Source organism: Oryza glaberrima, chromosome 6, assembly GCF_000147395.1.
Source record: "Oryza glaberrima chromosome 6, OglaRS2, whole genome shotgun sequence".
Lineage (NCBI taxonomy): Eukaryota > Viridiplantae > Streptophyta > Magnoliopsida > Poales > Poaceae > Oryza > Oryza glaberrima.
In genome coordinates this window covers 3,838,182-3,858,180 of record NC_068331.1, presented here as the reverse complement: position 1 = coordinate 3,858,180, position 19,999 = coordinate 3,838,182, and the positions used below count along the sequence as shown (strand labels likewise).

General features: G+C 44.7%; 4 protein-coding genes across 6 annotated transcripts; 2 read left to right on the top strand and 2 right to left on the bottom strand.

The window, feature by feature from the left end:
• Positions 1-1,266: 1,266 nt before the first annotated feature.
• Positions 1,267-5,240, top strand: LOC127777091 (protein NUCLEAR FUSION DEFECTIVE 4-like). 2 transcript variants are annotated; one of them, XR_008018248.1, is made up of 4 exons: positions 1,267-1,744; positions 2,366-3,255; positions 3,712-4,641; positions 4,841-5,240. XR_008018248.1 is itself a non-coding variant. In XM_052303597.1 (3 exons), exons 1-3 carry the CDS (start codon positions 1,412-1,414, stop codon positions 4,190-4,192), a joined length of 1,704 nt encoding a protein of 567 aa, XP_052159557.1. In that variant the 5' UTR covers positions 1,267-1,411; the 3' UTR covers positions 4,193-5,240. The 2 variants fall into 2 exon arrangements, 1 of the variants encoding a protein (XP_052159557.1); XM_052303597.1 differs by having other exon boundaries at positions 3,712-5,240.
• Positions 5,241-5,531: 291 nt separating this feature from the next.
• Positions 5,532-6,680, bottom strand: LOC127777092 (uncharacterized). Its single transcript, XM_052303599.1, has one exon. It carries the CDS (start codon positions 6,468-6,470, stop codon positions 5,760-5,762), a length of 711 nt encoding a protein of 236 aa, XP_052159559.1. The 5' UTR covers positions 6,471-6,680; the 3' UTR covers positions 5,532-5,759.
• A 3,820-nt stretch (positions 6,681-10,500) lies between these two features.
• On the top strand, positions 10,501-13,781 carry LOC127777931 (heparanase-like protein 3). 2 transcript variants are annotated; one of them, XM_052304554.1, is made up of 9 exons: positions 10,501-11,052; positions 11,147-11,183; positions 11,267-11,450; positions 11,552-11,700; positions 12,002-12,235; positions 12,349-12,526; positions 12,615-12,740; positions 12,994-13,093; positions 13,194-13,781. In XM_052304554.1, exons 1-9 carry the CDS (start codon positions 10,837-10,839, stop codon positions 13,533-13,535), a joined length of 1,566 nt encoding a protein of 521 aa, XP_052160514.1. In that variant the 5' UTR covers positions 10,501-10,836; the 3' UTR covers positions 13,536-13,781. The 2 variants fall into 2 exon arrangements, with proteins under 2 accessions (XP_052160514.1, XP_052160513.1); XM_052304553.1 differs by having other exon boundaries at positions 10,502-11,052; positions 12,349-12,538.
• A 436-nt stretch (positions 13,782-14,217) lies between these two features.
• On the bottom strand, positions 14,218-18,990 carry LOC127777930 (pyrophosphate-energized vacuolar membrane proton pump). The gene is made up of 8 exons (XM_052304551.1): positions 18,629-18,990; positions 16,661-17,235; positions 16,140-16,519; positions 15,951-16,037; positions 15,535-15,865; positions 14,992-15,402; positions 14,849-14,908; positions 14,218-14,752 (listed from the first exon to the last, which is right to left on the bottom strand). Exons 1-8 carry the CDS (start codon positions 18,879-18,881, stop codon positions 14,546-14,548), a joined length of 2,304 nt encoding a protein of 767 aa, XP_052160511.1. The 5' UTR covers positions 18,882-18,990; the 3' UTR covers positions 14,218-14,545.
• Between the last annotated feature and the right edge of the window lie 1,009 nt (positions 18,991-19,999).

The following is a 19,999-nucleotide window of genomic DNA, read 5'->3' as shown; positions in this document are numbered from 1 at the left end:
TACCCCACCGCGTTGCTGCGGAAAATTAAGTTGCATAATATGTACAAATAAGATATAATATGATTATCAAAACTAAAACAAATTGATAGTACAATTTTGAGTCTAAAAATAATTGAGATTGCATGGTTTTATGAGAGAATAAAGAAGTGACAATTTGAACCATAGATCTATCATTTAAAGGCTAGAAATAATTAGGGTGATGTGGCTTAATGAGAGAAGAGAGAAATAGCATTAACTACACTTAGTGTGGATGAACTATATAAGGGCAAGTTTTATAGTGGAGGTAAGTGCCACATCTAATTTAAACCATGTTATCTTCTCATTAATTAAGAGGTAATAAGTACAACATGTCACCTCTAGTACACAAACCCCAATATTAGTTTACTCTCACATCATCTTATATTTTTATTGGAGATTGTGTGGAGATTGCCTCTTGCATGAGGGGTGGCTCATTCTCATCTTATATTTTTATTGGAGATTGTGTGGAGGTTGCCTCTTGCATGAGGGGTGGCTCATTCTCATCTTATATTTTTATTGGAGATTGTGTGGAGGTTGCCTCTTGCATGAGGGGTGGCTCATTCTTTCTCTCCTAACTTCTCTCCTCCAACTCATCACCTAATCTTATGTGGTAAATTTAGAGGCAACATGAAGGGGCTTATAGTACTTGCCCTAAGTACTACTCCCTCCGTTTTACAATGTAAGTCATTCTAGCATTTCTCATATATTGAAGCTAATGAATCTAAATATATAGCATCAATATGAATGTGTGAAATGTTAGAATGACTTATATTGTGAAACGAAGGAAGTATATAGGATAGCGGTTCAATTCAAAGACGAGATTCATATTCGACGTTAAGGATGAGGGACCTAATCGGAGTTTATTCCCCCTCCTCCTCCTCTGCTCCTTCCGGCCCAGCCCACCGCGTCGCGCCTGTCCCAGTGGAGAATCCATCGCTTTTCCGCTTTTCCCGCACCAAATCCAGGTACTACCCTGCTCCCTCCGTTCCATATTAATTGATGTTTTGAATAAGGTTGATGTCAAATTTTTATAACTTTGACCATTGATAACTTTAAAAATATTTAGTTTTTTAAAGCATTATAATAAAAGTAAACATGCATTTATTTATTATATATATTATAATAAAAAAATAAGATAAAGATATATCTTATATATCGTATCATTGTCTAAAATATCAATTAAAATGAAACCGGAGGGATTACTGGTCTACTACTCTAACCCCGTGGCCACCGTGGCCGCCCCGGCACAGTCCCCGTCCGTCGGACTGGTCCCAATCCGCTCTCCCTTTTTAACACCTCATCCCCCAACCCAACCTGCTCTCGCTCCCACCACGCTTCGCTGCTGCTGATCAAACCCCGCTTCTCGATCCGACCAGGGAAGGAGGAGGGGAGGATGAGGGGGGCGGTGGCGGTGAAGGCGGGGAGCAGGCCGCCGTGGGTGGGGCTAGGGGCGGCGGTGTGGGTGCAGGTGGCGGGCGGAGCCAGCTCCACCTTCGCGCTCTACTCCCACGCCCTCAAGGTCGCGCTCGCCGCCGACCAGCGCCGCCTCGCGCTGCTCGGGGTCGCCTGCGACGTCGGGGAGAACCTCGGCCTCCTCCCGGGCGTCCTCTGCAACCGCCTCCACCCCGCCCTGCTGCTCCTCATCGGCGCCGCCGCATGCCTCCTCGGCTACGGCTCCACCTGGCTCGCCGTCTCCGCCTCCGGCCCCGCGCTCCCCTACTGGCTGGTCATCTCTCTCTACCCTTCTCTCTGCTCTGTAATTTCCTTTTTTTTTTACCTTTTTTCTTTTCTTGGATCTGTTGTTGCTAGGTGTCCACTTCTGAGATCGATTCGCACTGTATTTTTTTTCTTGTAATTTTAGTTTTAGAAAATTGCATTTGGATGCGCATTAGTGGTGCATTTTCGTTAGGTTGTGAAATTGGAGTTGAATTGCTCTAGTGTATTGGTAGTGCGCTTCTTTTACGCCAAGTGGCCACTTTTGGGCGGTGCAAGTAACGACTTTTTGAGTTAGATATAGCAAGGAACCTGTTCCCGGGAACAAAAGGAGTCATTTTCAAAGATCCCAGCAACAAAAAGTAAACTACAAAATAAGAATTGTTGTACCAAACACTAACTAGCGAACAAGTATGGGTCACATTCACATTTGGGTTGGAAAAAAATGCGACATTTGGCTTCACACGCCAGCAAGATGCACATATTGGGGATTTTTACTGGAAGCTTGTTCGGGGGCAGGTTTCTGGGGTTAGCTTACTTTGCTAGGCTGCTATCTTCTTCTGATGGTGAGACGCCGAGATTTAATTTCGTAGGACAGCTTAGACTGACTAGTGACCGTACTGTTGTATTTCAGATATGGTTTGCCTTATGCCTTGCTGCAAACAGTGGTGCATGGTTGGGGACCGCTGTTTTGGTAACCAATATGAGGAATTTCCCACTCAGTAGAGGTGCCGTCGCTGGCATCCTTAAAGGGTACGCTGGTTTAAGTGCTGCTGTGTACACTGTAATATACACCGGAGTACTTCATGATTCAGCTTCAAACTTTCTGCTTTTTGTCACCCTGGGAGTTCCTGTTGTGTGCCTTGTGACAATGTACTTCGTGCGGCCTTGTGAACCCTCCCTTGTGGAGAACTCTTCGGAGCAAGTGCATTTTCTGTTCACACAACTCTCCAGTGTTCTTCTAGGGGTTTATCTTGTTGCAGCCACGATATTGGATCATTTCGTAACTCTTACTGATGCTGTGAACTATGTTCTGCTTGTCATCATGGTCCTTGTCCTCTTTGTTCCACTTACAGTACCCTTGAAAATGACATTGTTTCCAAGCAACCGAAGAAAAGGGCAATCCGATTCATCAGAGTGCTCTTCTTCTTCTGCTGATCATGATCATACAGAATCATTACTTCCTTCTTCATCAGCATCAAATCTTGGTAATATAGAAGATGATGATTCCATGGATATTGATATTCTCTTAGCTGAGGGAGAAGGGGCTATAAAGCAGAAGAGAAGAAGACCAAAAAGGGGAGAGGACTTTAGATTTCGTGAAGCACTGCTGAAGGCTGATTTCTGGCTTTTATTTGCAGTGTATTTTATTGGGGTTGGATCTGGAGTCACTGTTCTTAATAATCTGGCACAAGTTGGAATTGCAGCAGGTGTTGCGGATACAACCATATCACTCGCCCTCTTCAGTTTTGGCAATTTCTTTGGCCGTTTAGGAGGTGGTGCTGTTTCTGAGTATCTTGTCAGGTAATGGAATTTCTTGTCCTGCATAATTGTGTTTGTTTTGAAATGAGAATTTCAATAGGATAGTTTCATCAACTAGTCTCCAAGTACTAGTTAGTCATCGTGTCAAGTTTCTTGGAGATTGTGGCTACTGTTTAGGACCTGGTAGCTAGCCAACCCATAGATTTTACTTTTAGGGGAGCAAGCATGTTATACTCTACCATTGTTCATTGGTCATCTATTTCCTGATCTAACCATCAAGCCCCCAATCCAGTTTCAATTTTTCAGTAATTAGATAATGAACCGACCGTAATTTCTCTCCTTTTTTAATAGAAGAAACAGTAGGTATGGTCCCCATTACCATTGTATAAATGCTGTATCAAAATATTTTCTTTTGGGTTCATCACTTAATTGCTTGTTTTTAAGTTCTAAATTTTCTAAATGACCATTCTGAGTTAGTTCACTGATCTTCTTTCGCAGGTCAAGGACCCTTCCACGGACAACATTGATTACATGCACCCAAGTCATGATGATAATTATATACCTGCTCTTTGCATTGGGCCACCATGCCACACTTCATGTCTCTGTTGCTTTACTTGGTATTTGTTATGGTGCCCAGTTCTCAGTGATGGTGTCAACTTCATCTGAGTTGTTTGGATTGAAGCACTTCGGAAAGATTTTCAATTTCATCTCCTTGGGGAACCCACTTGGCGCACTCTTGTTTAACAGTCTCGCGGGGTATGTTTACGACCAGGAAGTGGAGAGACAGCATGCCACAACAATGGACACTGACATTGCATGCCATGGCCCTAATTGTTTCAGACTTACATTTTGCGTTCTAGCTGGAGTGGCTAGCTTGGGTACATTGCTGAGCATTGTTTTGACAGTGAGAATCCGACCAGTATATCAGATGCTCTATGCTGGTGGATCCTTCAGCCAGCCGAGGAGCTCTGCTCACTGAGAAAGGCTTTTCCGGAATTCACATTGATGTAGCATGAGATCGAGATCTTGTTTGATGATATTCTTGGATCCACTGTATTCAGTTATGAGTATTGGTGCTCTACACTGTTATTTCAGCTAGGAGGTTCAGGAATGAGAGAGGTGCTTTTTGTTGAGTTTGTAATGCGATGCTGGTGCTGCTAGTATTAGGCTGATGCGCTAAAGCAAGAAAACGAGAATGTAATAACAGAAATTGCTGCTTTTGTATAATAGAAATTTATGATTATACTTAGGCACACAAGCTGTGTGATATTCAGGTGTTCTCATGTTCTGATAAAGAAAATATTTCATGCATTGATCATCTCAACAGACTAACCTATTGGCCATTTCTTCAGAGGTATGGTTACTGAAGCTAGCTAGCTACTTGTCCATTTTGACGTTGTCCCAGCACTGAACGTGGCATCAAACGAGGTAACTACAACCTCCTGTACCTTAATCTCCATAATTTATCTGCCTCTCAGTTCTGAACTGTGAACACTGAACCCAAACCATGTGCCCATGTGGCCAATTTACCAATTACTACCACCAATCAAATGCATGTCGGCATGTCACTATCTGACTCTGCTGTAATTTGTAATAACAAATTTCTGTTTACTTTGTGTGGATCAAGATTCCATGACATGGCAGGCAGCAAGAATCCTCCTGAAGCCTCATCAGCAGGCTGAATTTTCAACAGGCAGATGGCAGTTCAGATTTGAGCAGCGCCAAGGTTGGCCAGCTACACTGCACTGAAAGCCGACAGATCTAAACCCTGCACAAAAACGTCCTCTCCTGCCTTTTTGAATGGCCGAAGAGGCTGTTACTCCTACCACTCACAACAATGTCACACTAGCAGTTCAGATCTGGAAAAAAAAAAAACAACTTTGGCATATGCTACTATCACCCTAACTTGTTTCGTTTCTGATCTGAATTGTGAAACTGTCAGCATGTGCTACGACTGCCAAGGCCCTCAAAAGTAAGCTTTGTCCTTAGTATCTAGCTGCACTTAATTGTTTGAGATACTAAATTTTATACGGTATTTATTAGTTCTGAACTCATGTCATATCATGGCACATGCACAAAACAATAATACAGTGAACAGTGATGTGTGCATGGCTATACGGATAATCCTAACCTGAAAATGAAGATGCACTGCTGAAAAAGACATGGTTTGATTGGTTGTCGCTGGGCCTGGATGTACCAAACAATGCATGAACCAAACAAGACGAAGAAGAAAATGTTACCAGAATCAATTATAATTTCCAGCTCCAGACAAAGAAAGAACATGGTAAAAACGGTTACAAAACACACACAAAAGCTTCATCTTCTCTCGATCTCTACACATGTACAGTTACAAAATACAGAGCATACAAACAGTAAGTAGTGGAGTAGTGACAGTGAGCCAGTGACCACAGTGGATGTGGATTTACATGTACGCACCTTGTCTTCTTCTTCTTCCACCGGACACAGATCGACCGAGCAGCCATTGTTGCATGCTTGGAGCTCGCCATGGATGGACGACACTACGCATGCAGCTAAGCTAGCTCTGTTTATGTGGGCTTGAGATCTTGGAACATGGACTCCCATCGCATGTCCTCGCCGTCGTCGTATAGATCGAATTCGTCGTCGCTGTAGCTGTAGGCGTCGGGTTTTGCGGCGAAGCAGCCGGTTATCGCCGCCGCCGCCGCCGACGCGGCGGCGGGGGCGGCGGCCTTGTAGGTCGTCGCCGCGCCGTTGGTCGTCCTCGTCCTCTTCCCGCCGCCGCCGCCGCCGCTGGAGTGGTTGGTGAGCATGGGCTTGCTGAGGTGCCTCAGCAGCGCCATCTTCCTGCCGCCGTTCCGCGTCGCGGACGGCGGCGGCGGCGCGCGAGCGCGGGGCGGCTTCCACAGCTGCGGCGGCGGCGGCGGGCGCGGCGCGACGGCGACGGCGGCCCTGTCGCGGCGCGCGACGGAGCGGAGGCGGGCGGCCAGGGAGAGCGCGGCGCGGCGCGCGGCGGCGGCGAGCAGCCTGGTGGCGCGCCACGGGAGGCGGACGGCGGCGAGGGAGGACGACGACGACGACGACGGGGGGCTCTCCCTCCTGGCGAGCTTGAGGATCTCGAGGCGGTGCTTGGCGATGGGGACGCCCATGGTGGCGAGGAGGCCGTGGTCGAGGTGGCGGAGGTCGTCGGCGGCGAGCTCGTTGCGCGCGAAGAGGCGCGCGTACTCGAACGCCACGTCCGGGTGGAGCCCCGCCCTGCACAGCCACGCGTACCAGTCCATTCCTCCCTCCCTCCCTCCTCCCCCCGCCGCGACGGCGAGCTCGCGAGGTGCTCGACGAGAGGGTTTAGTAAGCTAGCGCGCGGCGTGGCGCGGCGCGGGCGATTTGGTGCGCGACGCGAGGGGCGAGGAGGCGTTGGTGGCGGGTGGGGGAGGCGGTGGTTGGCGCGCGTGACGAGGTAGGTGGAGGAGCGTGTGGACGCGGAGCGCGTCGCGCGGATTTCGCCGCGACGCGATCGCCTCGGCGGGGGTTTTGGATGGGCCGGAGGGGGATTGCGGCTCGGCTGGCGTGTGGGCCCATTTTATTATTGGGCCGGAACATGATCGTGGCTGGCTGGCGTGCGGGCCTATGTTAATTGTTCCCGTGAAATTTTGTGTGGTGGGCCCATGTTAATTATATGGGATGGGCTTATGGGATGATGGGTGGCCCCGTTTAGTTGGGAACGGAACGGGGTGGCAGCTGACGTGTGGGCCCATTATGTTCGGCCCATCAGTGTGGTTCTCAGGAGCGCACTTGAGCATAAATTTGACAGGAAATTTTAAAAGCGAATAAACCTGCGATCTTCTATGTATGTACTATTTATTTTGTGATGTTTTTTAGCTACGCAAGTAGGATCTGTTCTCGCTTCATTGTAATGTACATGCCATTTCTTGGAGAAAAGACAAAAAGAATTGTCAGAACCATCATTTCGCTTATTCGCGGAATAAGCAAAACGGTATATCTGCAAACGAAAAGTAATTTGTGAATAAAATTTTTATATACGTGTTCTTAGCGATCTAAAAGCAAAGGCTGAAAAATAAGCTTCGATGAAAAAAACCTCAAAATCAGCTTCAAATTTAAGGTTAAAAATTTAAATTTTGGCTAATAAGTATAAGTATAAGCAAAAAGATGAGGCCCTGTACCTTAGACTAAAATCAAATGCAAATAACAAAAAAAAAAAACACAAGAGAACTAAATGCATACACTATCCTTTGGATTGCTCAGCAGATATGAGACATTCTCAATTTGACCATTACCAAATAGAACAAAAAAATTCATATACCCAGCAATTTGTCAAATATGACAGATTCCGGGGAACAGATAAACCAAGAAGAACAAACTTGGTAGAAATGACACAAAAACTCTCTATCATACGTGCTACCAAAGTACCAAATTGCGATACGAATTAGGATATGCATTTCTATGAAGTTCTGAACCAAGCCATGCACATTGCCTCCAAAAGAACTGAGTTTATACCTTAGCCGGCAATGGCCTCATTGAAATGGCAATGAGATATGGCAGTGTATTAGCCGGCAAAGATCGATGCATCTTGTAGAGAAGGAGAAACAGACTTATATTCAGTGTTGGGAAACTAGTAGAAGCATCGTACATTCTTTGCAGAAACTTTCAGGTTCCAAGAACAACTGATATGACAAAAGGCTGTTTCTTATCTGAATTTTTAAAAACGAACTATTGATCTGATACAAACGGCTAGATGTGCTAATATTTGACGTTATTCCAATTGAATGACCATGTCACATTCAGCATTTGTATCAGTCATCTATCTAGCTATCACTATGTCTCGAAAACAATTTTACAAAACCATTGACATAGACAAACAATTGCAATTTGGTGGTCTGAAAACGCAGGATAATTGCCTCTTTAAGTGCACGTATTTGTCAAAGAAATCTTGATTAATACAGTTCCCGTGGCAATAATTCTTGATCAATCCACATTGGACCCAGCTATCCCATATAGATTATTCTGATCAAAATTCAGGACTTCAAGATATGTATTTGGACGGTAGCAGTTGCAAAATCCTGTAACCTGTTGGCCTCTTCTCCCTTGTTTCACTTGCCTTCACCAACTAGTATGTTAAAAAATTCTTGTAGAATCCAAAAGATCAAACAGGAATATTTGGAAATTCTAGAGCTTACCTTTTTCAAATAGCTGTACACTCGATCGTCCCGGCTTAGATTTGGTTTATCTAACTTGGATGATAGGACATGTACATTTCTTTCAGAAGCTCAGAAACGTATGCTGTCTTATTTCTTTCTCATTACCGAACCAAAAAAATATTGTATTTTTGTAGGAATACCAGAAGGTCTGCTAATTTTCTATTAAAGTGAGGAAGGGGTATGGAAAAGTTCAGTTAATACAGAAAAATAAAAGCAAGAAAAAAAGAACATTATGTAGTCCAATCAGGATTTCTGAACATTTACCTCAATGTACTCCAGTTAGTGTCTCATAAACCTGATTGATCATGTTTTGCAACTCAATATCCACGATATTTAATTTTCCTATAAGGAATTGTTCGTAATCAATCCAATCATCCATAAAGAAAAAAGCATTAAACAACGGAGCCTTTTCCGCGAAACAAGCTTATCCTTTTTCTAGTAAGGTATCAATAGAAGTGGCGGTGCAATGCAAGGCGAAATTGCGTACAAACCTTGATCATTCAAATCAAGATATTTTTTCACAATCTTATCCAAGATGAGTTCAATTCAAGATGTGAGAGCCCCCATGTCCTTTCTCCCAATCAGCCCCCACCAATGGCCACAGTTCAGCCAACAAAGCCCTTGTCACACCCACTATGATTGAGCCAATTTGTGCCCACAAGGAAAGCAAAAGAGCTGTAAAGCCCCATGCAGCTAGATTGGGTCGTTTCTGGATCGGCAGGACCAGCTGAGATCGAGAGTTGAGAGTGGTGTGCTACTAACTTTTCTTGGATCATGCATGATCTTGTCCAAATTTTGAAAGGCAGGTGTAGCAGATGGCCAACAAATTGACTCGTGGTCAATCCTTTTTCTCTGTCTAAACCAATCAGATTCACCATCCATGGCCAGTAGTAGCCTGACAAGTGACAAGCACATTGCTGGGACAAATTCTCCAGTCTCCACTATGCATGGAGCAAAATTAATTGCAAGACAAACTTAGGATCCCAAATATTTTGAGGGGATCTGTACTTTTCCTCTCAAGTTAAATTCATGACGGAAATCTCCGTTCCAACATGGTTTACGTGGTATATGCTGTTTTAAAATCTTACTTGCATGATGTACTATAAACCCATAACCAAAACCGCTAGAATCCCAAAATTTTATGCTCAGAATTTCTTTTACCAACTTACCAGTCTAGAGTGAGTTTAAGGTTTCAACCATGACTCGTCCCACTGTGGAAAAATCTAATTGTTGTATTTTGATTGTTTTCTAATCTATTACACTCTCATAAGGTATACATAGAAGTAAATAGGAGATAAAGACTTGGAGTACAATACAAGTATAAGAGTAGATTTATCTCTAGCATACTATCTCTAGGATTCTATCTCTAGAATATATCTTATCTCTATATTTATATTTGTATTTGACTTTTATCTCTAACTAACATATTTGTACTTCTAACACCCACTACTCGCATTGTAATTTACACACCCACTTATTACAAATAAGAATGCATCCAAAACCAAAACCGTCCTCTTGTCGATTTTCCCCTAGAGATCAGAAATCTCCAACCAGACCGAACCACTGCAGCCGGCAAGTATGAATGATCGATCAATCATCCAAGAATGCAAATGTACCAGGCTAGACAGCACGTTGGATTCCTAGAAAACCTTTTTGGTGTTTTTAGTACCACTGCATGCTCCCCTTTGTCTTCCACTGCTCAGTACTGCACTGCACTGTTAATCACTCCCTCCGTCCCACAAAGAATCTATTTTTCAATTTTTGATACGACTCTTCGTCTTATTTAAAAACTTTTTATGATTAATATTTTTATTATTGTTAGATGATAAAGCATGAATAGTAATTTATGCATGACTATTTTGTAAAATAATTCTTATAATTTTTTTAAATAAGACGAACGGTCAAACGTTCGAGACAGAAACCGAAAAATAGAGTCTATGTGGTACGAAGGGAGTACAGTGTTACTGCTTGCCGAAATTTAACCTCTCCCCGGTCAAAACCTGACCAATATTAACCGCTCTAACTGCTAACGAACAGAAAACGAACTGTTCTTTTTTCTATCTTTCTTTTGCCCGGGCTTACCGCGTCATCGTGCATGGAAGGAGATGGAGCTCGAGATCAAGAATGGCGGTGAAAAGGGAAAAGAAAAATGGAGGAGAAATTAAAGAAGCTGAAGCATTCTACTCCCCACCACCACCGCCCTTATCTTCTTCCTCCTGCTGCTGCTGCTCTGACTCGATGCGTCGCCCTTGGCGTTTTCCCATTTAGTATTTAGGCAGCCATGGTGTAGGTGGAGGTGGAGGTGGCCGGCAGAAAGCGCCATTGCCCACCTGCCCACCTCAGGTCTAGCCGGGTAGGGTAGGGTAGGGTAGGGTAGGCTCGTCGTCGGCGAGGCATTCCGCCATTGTTGCTGCTTGCTTGCTTTGCCGGGATGGAGATGAGGCGGTTTCTTGGTGGGCTATGCTTCTTGGCTCTGCTGCGGCTGGGCGGCGCCGCGGAGGCGGTGGTCGGGGTCGCCGGCGTTGACGGGCGGCGCGCCATTGCCGCCACCGACGAGGACTTCGTGTGCGCGACGATGGACTGGTGGCCGCCGGACAAGTGCGACTACGGCACCTGCAGCTGGGGCCTCGCCTCCCTCCTCAACCTGGTCGAGAATTTCTCGCTCCAAATTCTCTCCAAATTTTTCTCTCCTCCTCCTCCGGTGAAATTAATCCAAACTCACACGAGCTTTGCATTTGCAGGATCTCTCCAACAAAATCTTGCTCAATGCCATTCGAGGTAGTGTGCAGCAGTAGCTCTCGTGCTCGTGCTTCTTCTCCGGCGACGTGATCGGAGTTTACCTTGTTTTTTTTTTTTGGCAGCCTTCTCGCCGTTGAAGCTGCGGCTGGGCGGGTCGCTGCAGGACAAGCTGGTGTACGGCACCGGCGACGGCGGAGGGCCGTGCGCGCCGTTCGTCAAGAACACGTCGGAGATGTTCGGCTTCACGCAGGGATGCCTGCCTCTCCACCGGTGGGACGAGCTCAACGCCTTCTTCCAAAAATCCGGGTAATCCCAAATTGTCTAGCCTCTGAATCTGAAAAGGAAGTTGTACTGTATCTTTTTTTTTTTTAGCACGAGAATTCGACGAAATTTGCTCAAATTCGCAGCGCGAGAATCGTGTTCGGGCTGAACGCTCTCAACGGCCGGGTTCCGTTGCCGGATGGGTCGATGGGAGGGCCATGGGATTACACCAATGCTGCATCGCTGATTCGTTACACCGCGAGCAAGGGTTACAAAATTCATGGATGGGAGCTTGGTAAGTTCAAATCATCTTGCAAATCGAATCGACCGTGCCTCGAAATGTGCTATCTCTGGGTGCGTTTTGGTCAGAAGCAAAGCTGATTTCTCAGTTCTGACGCATGCTGTCAACATCTGTTTAGTTTAATGTTCAGGTTACCAAACCTACCAAATAAAGAACAGGATGAGAATTCTTGTTCTACCTGCCCTTCCATTTCTGCTTTCTTTTAATAAAAGAATCTTTATTAGTTAGAAGTACAAAAATTCTTCATGCAATTCAACCAAGTTGATTTTGGGGAAGATTTGTACTGTCCTTGCAGGAAATGAACTCAGTGGCAGTGGAGTTGGAACAAAAGTTGGGGCTGACCAATATGCTGCAGATGTGATTGCACTGAAATCACTAGTTGACACTATCTACCAAGGCAATCCATCAAAGCCACTTGTTCTTGCTCCTGGAGGTTTCTTTGATGCAGGCTGGTTTACTGAAGTTATAGTCAAAACCAGGCCAAACCTACTGAATGTGGTCACCCATCACATCTACAACTTAGGGCCAGGTATGCTCACCATGAACTGCTGATAATTTGGTACATGAATTGGAGTGTGAAAGTTCTGAACAAACGCGATGGATTATTCCTGGCTGAAAGTTCTGATAATTTGGTCGCCGCAGGAGTGGACACACATCTGATTGAGAAGATCCTGAATCCATCTTATCTTGATGGAATGGTGAGCACATTCAGCAATCTTCAGGGGATACTGAAATCTGCCGGGACTTCGGCTGTCGCATGGGTCGGAGAGTCCGGAGGCGCGTACAACAGCGGCCGCCATCTTGTTACCGATTCATTTGTGTTAAGTTTCTGGTAAACCAAAAGCTTCTGAAGTGCAAAAATTGTAGATATCACCAAAGAGGTTGTTCTGAATTTGTGTGGTTTTCAGGTTTTTGGATCAGCTTGGGATGTCAGCAAAGTATGACACGAAGAGTTACTGCAGACAAAGTTTGATTGGTGGCAACTATGGCCTGCTAAACAAAGAAACATTCCAACCAAATCCTGACTATTACAGGTAACTGATATTCTTGGGCTGTTCTTCAGTAGGTAAAAGGCAACTTTCATATGAACAATTTCCTTTGTATGATAGTGCAAACAAAGAATTTGATGCCTCTAGCAAAAGTGTAGAATTATCCTTACACTTGGAACCTAGAAGTAGCTACTTAATGGCCAAGATAAGAATTGGTTCCATTGCATATAATCTTGCAGAATCAAGTGCCAAACTTGTTGCTTTCATGACATTTCCCCTTACTTTTATTCCCCTGCAGCGCTCTACTATGGCATCGCCTCATGGGAACCAAAGTTCTATCTGCAACATTCAATGGCACCAACATGATTCGCGCTTATGCGCATTGCGCAAAAGATTCTGTAAGCAATCCAGAAAACCCAATGCATTTTCATCAGAACAATAAAAAAAAAACTCATCTACTAACTGAATCTATGCTCAATCTCTTCCTTGCAAGTTCAGCCAGGAATAACACTACTGCTGATCAACCTCAGTGGCAACACCACAAGCCAAGTTTCAGTGACAAGTGAAGGTGCTCATGCAAACACTGTGAAGAAGCATAGCAGAAAGACCAGGCATCTTGCAGCTGGATCAATGAGAGAAGAATACCATCTTACTGCCAAAGATGGCAGCTTGCAGAGCCAAGTGATGCTGCTGAATGGCAGGGCATTGGTTGCTGATGAAAATGGGGAAATCCCTAGGCTGGAGCCTGTCAAAGTGGATGCAGCACAGCCAATAGCTGTGGCTCCTTACTCCATTGTGTTTGCTCACATACACAATTTCCCTGCCCCTGCATGTAGTTAGATTAGGGCAAGATTGTTTTTATTTTTGGGTGATTTGGTGTGATTGTTATTGTTGTTATAGGAAAGGTGAAGTTAGGATGGGTAGCTAAGCTTGCCCATCTCAAGATGAAGTAAAGCTGCAAGGCTGAAAAGTTTGTGATTTTTTTTTTGGGGGTTGTTCAATTGTGTAAGATTGGGAAAAAAATGATATGATGAAGAAAAGGAAAGGGAAAAGCTCTTTCCCATTTAAGATCTTTCTGAGATACAACCTTTTTCACCCCTTGTTTTTCTGAGATGCAATCTTTCAACTTTTATTTTCCCTGAGATGCAATCTTTCACTTTTGTTTGGATAGAAACAGCATGAAAAGACAAGTGAGAAATTATGTAAGACAGTATCAAACTATCAATAGAATGAGAATTCTAGGTAATCGACTCAAATTTGAGAATGTAGAATTTCATGGCTGCTACTGAGTAGGCAATCGACTCAAATTTGAGAATGTAGAATTTCATGGCTGCCACTGAGTAGGATAATTCGTTTGCCCCAGCCATGTTAACTTGCAAGTTCCAAGTTTTAAAGGGTAAGATTCTAGCCACCCAATTGGAGAAAATGGCATTTATATGAACGTGGGCAATGCTAGTAAGTCTTATAGTATGAAACAGAGGGAGTACATTATTGCAAACCAGATTTTGATCAGATGAAGAGATTTACCAGCAGTAACTAACATGCAACAATCAGCATCTCATTGTTCAATAGTTCAAACATTATCGTCGTCATCATGGGACGAGGAAAATTTGCCAGACACGCACCAGAGATGGGAGAACATCTGGACTCTGGTCTCTTCTAAGTGAAGCTAACAGTAAGGCTAAGGTAACAACTCCCAAGAGGCCAAAGATAAGACAACAGCAATCCTGAAACAACATGAGACCCAAAAAGAAACGGTGCGAGCGATTCCCAAGCACAACGTACACTGGCAGTCGTTATTCGTGATGTCCGTCGAAGATTTCAGCGCTGCTGCCAATGGTATTATGTTCTTAGAACCACTTGAACAGCAGACCACCGTGTGTGGCGAAGAAAGGCGCAAACACAAGGGACTCGACAGCCATGAGCTTGATGAGGATGTTGAGCGACGGGCCTGATGTGTCCTTGAGGGGGTCTCCAATGGTGTCACCGATCACGGCGGCCTTGTGGCAGTCTGATCCCTTGGGGCCAAGGGTCCGAGCATGCTCACTGGCACCAGCCTGAAATAAAACAGGGAGCAAGTTGATGTAAAGTTAAGTCTCGCGAAGGATAATGAGTTGCAAAACATGATCAATCAGGATTTTCTGAACATTTACCTCAATGTACTTCTTTGCGTTATCCCATGCGCCACCAGTGTTGGAGGCCGAAATGGCGATCTGGAGAAGAGGAAGATTATAAATCCATTGAACTAGCAAACTCGCACAAGCACATAATGAGGGAGAGAGAACATAATGCCAACCTGAACTCCGGAAACAAGAGCACCAGCCAGAACACCAGACAGGGTCTCCACACCAAAGAGAGTTCCGACGATGAGGGGGGTGAGCATCACCAAAGCACCAGGGGGAATCATCTCCTTGATGGAAGCATCAGTGGAGATCTTGACGCAGGTGGCATAGTCAGGCTTGCCAGTTCCCTCCATTAGCCCAGGAATGGAGTTGAATTGCCTCCGAACCTCCTCAACCATCTTGAGGGCGGCACTTCCAACACTCTTCATGGTCATGGCAGAGAACCAGTACGGGAGCATGGCTCCAACAATCAAACCGATGAAGACCTTTGGAGACAGGACATCAACAACCTTCACTCCAGCTCTGCTGACGAAGGCACCAAAAAGTGCAAGGGACACCAGAGCAGCTGATCCAATGGCAAAACCCTACAAAAGAATATAAAAGGATCAAATCACAGAACCAACATAACAGTTCTTCCTAAGCACCCACTAATTCTAATGCTTAATTAACTAATAATAGCTTGGGAATGCTCATCAAGAGTAAGCACATGATTGTACCTTCCCAATAGCAGCAGTTGTGTTGCCAGCAGCATCAAGGGCATCAGTTCTCTCACGGATTCTGTGGCTCATACCAGCCATCTCGGCAATACCACCAGCATTGTCACTGATAGGACCATAAGCATCAATGGCAAGGCCTGTTGCAATGGTGCTTAGCATGCCAAGAGCGGCAACAGCTATGCCGTACATTGCAGCAATAGAGAAACTAACATAGATGCTGACAGCAATAGCAAAAATTGGGATGATAACTGATTTGTATCCCAGAGCAAGACCAAATATGACATTAGTGGCAGCACCAGTTCTGCAGGAATCTGCAACATCTTGCACAGGGCTGCCAAAAAGAAGCAGTAGGGATTAAAACATGTAATGTAACAATGGAGAAAGACATCATAATTGGAAACTAATAGGTTTCTTACCTGTATGCATTGCTAGTGTAGTACTCTGTCACAAAACCAATGATCAGACCAGCCCACAGACCAATTGCAACGCAGAAGAACAAGCCCCTGTGAAACCACAGCAAATTAATCAGAAAGAATACATTTCACAAACAAATAACAAAACTAGACAACATTTCACAAACAAAGAAAGTTAGACAAGTAGTTTACCAGTTGGTAACTTCCTTCTGAGCACCAAAATTGAAGATGGTGAACTTTGCTGGAAGGGCCAACCAGCTGATTATTGCAATACCAACAGTCATCAAAGCAGTGGAGATGATGAGCTGCTTCTTCAGAGCAGGTTCAATTTCTTTCACTGCCTTGATCTCAAAGAAATCAGTTGCAAAGAGTGTGGTGATCAAACAAACAATGATGCCAACAGAGCTGACAAGCAGTGGGTAGCACATCCCAGTGAAATCATGGTTGATTCCAAAAGATGAGATAGATGCAACAACAAGAGCAGCACAGGATGATTCGGCGTATGACCCAAAGAGATCTGATCCCATTCCAGCAATATCACCAACATTGTCACCGACATTGTCAGCAATCACCTGCAAAACAAGAAGAGGAAGTTCAGGGAGGGAAGATCATGAACTATAATAGTCACTACAATACTGCGGGACTGATACGATTATCCCCTTAACTTCCCTAAAATAAAATTAATAGCCTGACAAAGAGATGAGAAAACTCACAGCTGGGTTCCTGGGATCATCTTCAGGGATGTTCCTCTCAACCTTGCCAACAAGATCAGCACCCACATCAGCAGCCTTAGTGTAAATACCTCCACCAACCCTTCCGAAGAGAGCCATGGAAGATCCACCAAGACCATAACCAGTGATAGACTCAAAAAGACCTTCCCAGTCATCACCATAATACAACTTAAATACATTAATGGCGATGTAAAGAACCACAAGACCACTTGATGCCAGCAAGAAGCCCATAACAGCACCAGAGCGGAAAGCAATGATAAATGCCTTCCCAACACCCTTCCTTGCTTCCAGGGTAGTTCTGGCATTGGCAAATGTGGCGATCTTCATTCCAAGGTAACCAGAGACCAAAGAGGTGATCGCTCCCAGCAAGAAAGATGCAGTGCTAAAGAGCGCGTTGAAAAGGGCAGGCTTGCAGTACTTGTCCTTGCTGTATGTGCAAGGCTGGCTCTTTGTACTGAATCCCTCGACTGAACCAAGGAAGAGGAAGATCACGACAGCGAAGATTGACATGAAGATACCAACATATTGGTACTCCGTGAAGAGAAATGATGTTGCTCCTGCTCATAAAAAGAAGGCAATTGTTACAAAAAAAATCATATCATTCAACACGACTTAGTGTCAGTATAAGCAAAGTTTTGCTAAATTACATTGCAATTCCCATACAAACTATGAAAAATAATACAGAATATTGATTTGTCAAACCAATGCACATGACATGACACTGAACACCATAATAAGCTTTGGTCGGATTTTATCTTCTGACATCAGCAAAAAATGGAAGAAGAGCATGTGCACATATATACTAGAAAAAAAAAAGCCGTAAACCACCCGAGAGCAAGTGACAAGCCCCATGTCCAAATCCTAGCAGATATTCCAGAAGTAGCTCTTCCTGTGTCCCCATCACAATCAAAGAAAGAAGGCATGAGCCAAGATTGGTGACATACATAAACAAACCGCACTAATGGGACACGCATCTGAAGAGCATTAAGCCATCCATACTGATGAAGACAGCAAATTCATAGGTCATGTGCTAAGCTGACACGTTGGTGACATATGGCTTGGTATCCTTACGTTTCCAGACTAGATCTACCGGGCACCAGAAGATTGGAGCCCAGGTTTACATTAATGTAAAACTTAAGTCAGCCTAATACTGACTAGATCAACTTGTTAAGTTGGGACAGACAGATCCCTCACGCGCCTTCCACTGCAGAATTTGTACTACTACTGAAAGCTACATCTTTCCTACAAAACCGACACAGGGTAAGAGCACCGCTTCAAGCATTAAAAGAACTCATTACTGAACCCTCGATTTAGCCCAACTAATGTGCAGATCTACCGTCTTGGGGCAAAGAAAAATATTTGCCAGCCCCCACTCAGTGGCATAGACAAAAGTGAATTCTAACGAAAACAAAAAAAGAAAACATATCAACACAGGAGGAGCCCCCACTAGAAAAATACAGATTTGGGGCAAACCAGGAGAGACTAAAATATCAGGAAAGTACATATTTGGACAAAGTAGCACTATTTGGCAGCCCCCACAAAGAAACCAAAAGCCCCAACGAGAAGATTTGGCTTCCATCGCCTAAAACCTCCAATCTTTAACATCACTTCAGCGGTTCATCTCGGATTTTTCATGATTCTTCTTCATTCACAAAGCCATCTTTTTTGAGGAGCTTTTGGAAGTTTTCCCATCAGATCGTCGTTATTGAAACTAACTAATCAAGGGAGAATAGAACCAAAAAAGGAACCATTTTGCCCCTGCAATGTCGCGCTCATCGACAAAATCATACGCCCAGATACGAAATGACTTAAGAATGATTTAATAATATAAGTAATCCCCACGAAGAACGCGCGAAAGCCGCATCGTCTCGGCCGAAACGGCCACGGGAACGATCAGATCTAGCCGAACCAGGCGACGCGGCCAGATCTGAGAGGGAGAGAGAGATTCACCTTCGGAGATGGCGGTCTGGATCTCGTGGCACTTGACGACGACGTTGTGGTCGTTGAGCCCCTCCTCCTCCTCGATGAGGTAGTCCCCGTACCCGCCGTTCTTGCTCCCCCCCGACGCCGCGGCCGCCGCCGCGTGCGCCGGGTTGACCTTCACCCGCGCGACGAGCAGCCACTGCGCGACGGCGAACGCGACGCCGACGGCGGCCGCGACGGGGATGAACACCTCGGTCCCGAGCGCCGAGAGGATCGCCATGGCGGCGGCGCCCACCACGAAAACCCTAACCCTACTACGGTTGCAACGGAGGCGAGGCGGCGGCGGCGGCGGCGGGGAGGAGGTGACGCGTCTCTCGCTCTGCACACTCTCCTGTGAGCTCGGGAGTCGCGTTATTATATAGCGGCGCGAGTCAGGTGAGGTGAGGTGAGGTGAGGTGGCGATGCGAGGAGAGAGAAAGGGGAGCTGGATTTGATTTGGGAGGTATTATAAGGGGTTATATGTAATATTGCCTCACCATGCCTTGTGTGGGGAGAAAATTGATGAGAGATGTCACTCTTTTTTAAAAAACACATGGGCCTCTCTCAATTAAAGGATTTATGTAGGAATTTCATAGGATTCAAATCCTATAGAAAATTTTTCTATTTAGTCCTTTGATTCAAAGGATTGAAGCTTTCTAAATCCTATAAAATTCCTATGGAATGTCACATTGCATGTGAATTTTGGAGGAAATGTAACAAGAGCTCCAACCTCTTGGAAAATTTCCTTTGAGTCTATATTCCTGCGTTTTTCCTGCGCTCCAATCAAACAGCCATTTCTGTGTTTTTCTTGTATTTTGCAATCCTCTGTTTTACACTTCAATTCCTATCAGAATCCTGTGTTTTTCCTATTCCTCCATTTTTTTAACCCTGTGATTCAAAGGGGCCCTAAACGCGCAGACGTTCATGACATCCGTACGCTCATTGTTATGAACACATACGTATAACCTATTGTATCTCCGAACAAACTAGGTCAGCATATCTTGAAATATGAGACTGACGAAGTCACGATAGGCGCCTCGCTATCGACAGGTATGTCAACTACCATTGAAAGAATAAGATTTAAACCCAGGTGGATTGGTTTCACCACAAGTAACCTAACCAATTGAGTTGTGCTCACTTCGCTATGAGATGCCACTCTTTACGCGTGGATTCGATGAAAATGCCAACACGCGCTTCTTTGAAATGTAGGATTTTAAAACGAAGGAATAGGAAAAAAAAAGTCATATGATTTTGATAGGAATATGAATGAAATAAAGAATTATAAAATAAATACATGAATGATCATTTGATTAGATTGTAGGAAAAGTCGTAGGTATCAGATAAGAGATAGGTTTAAAG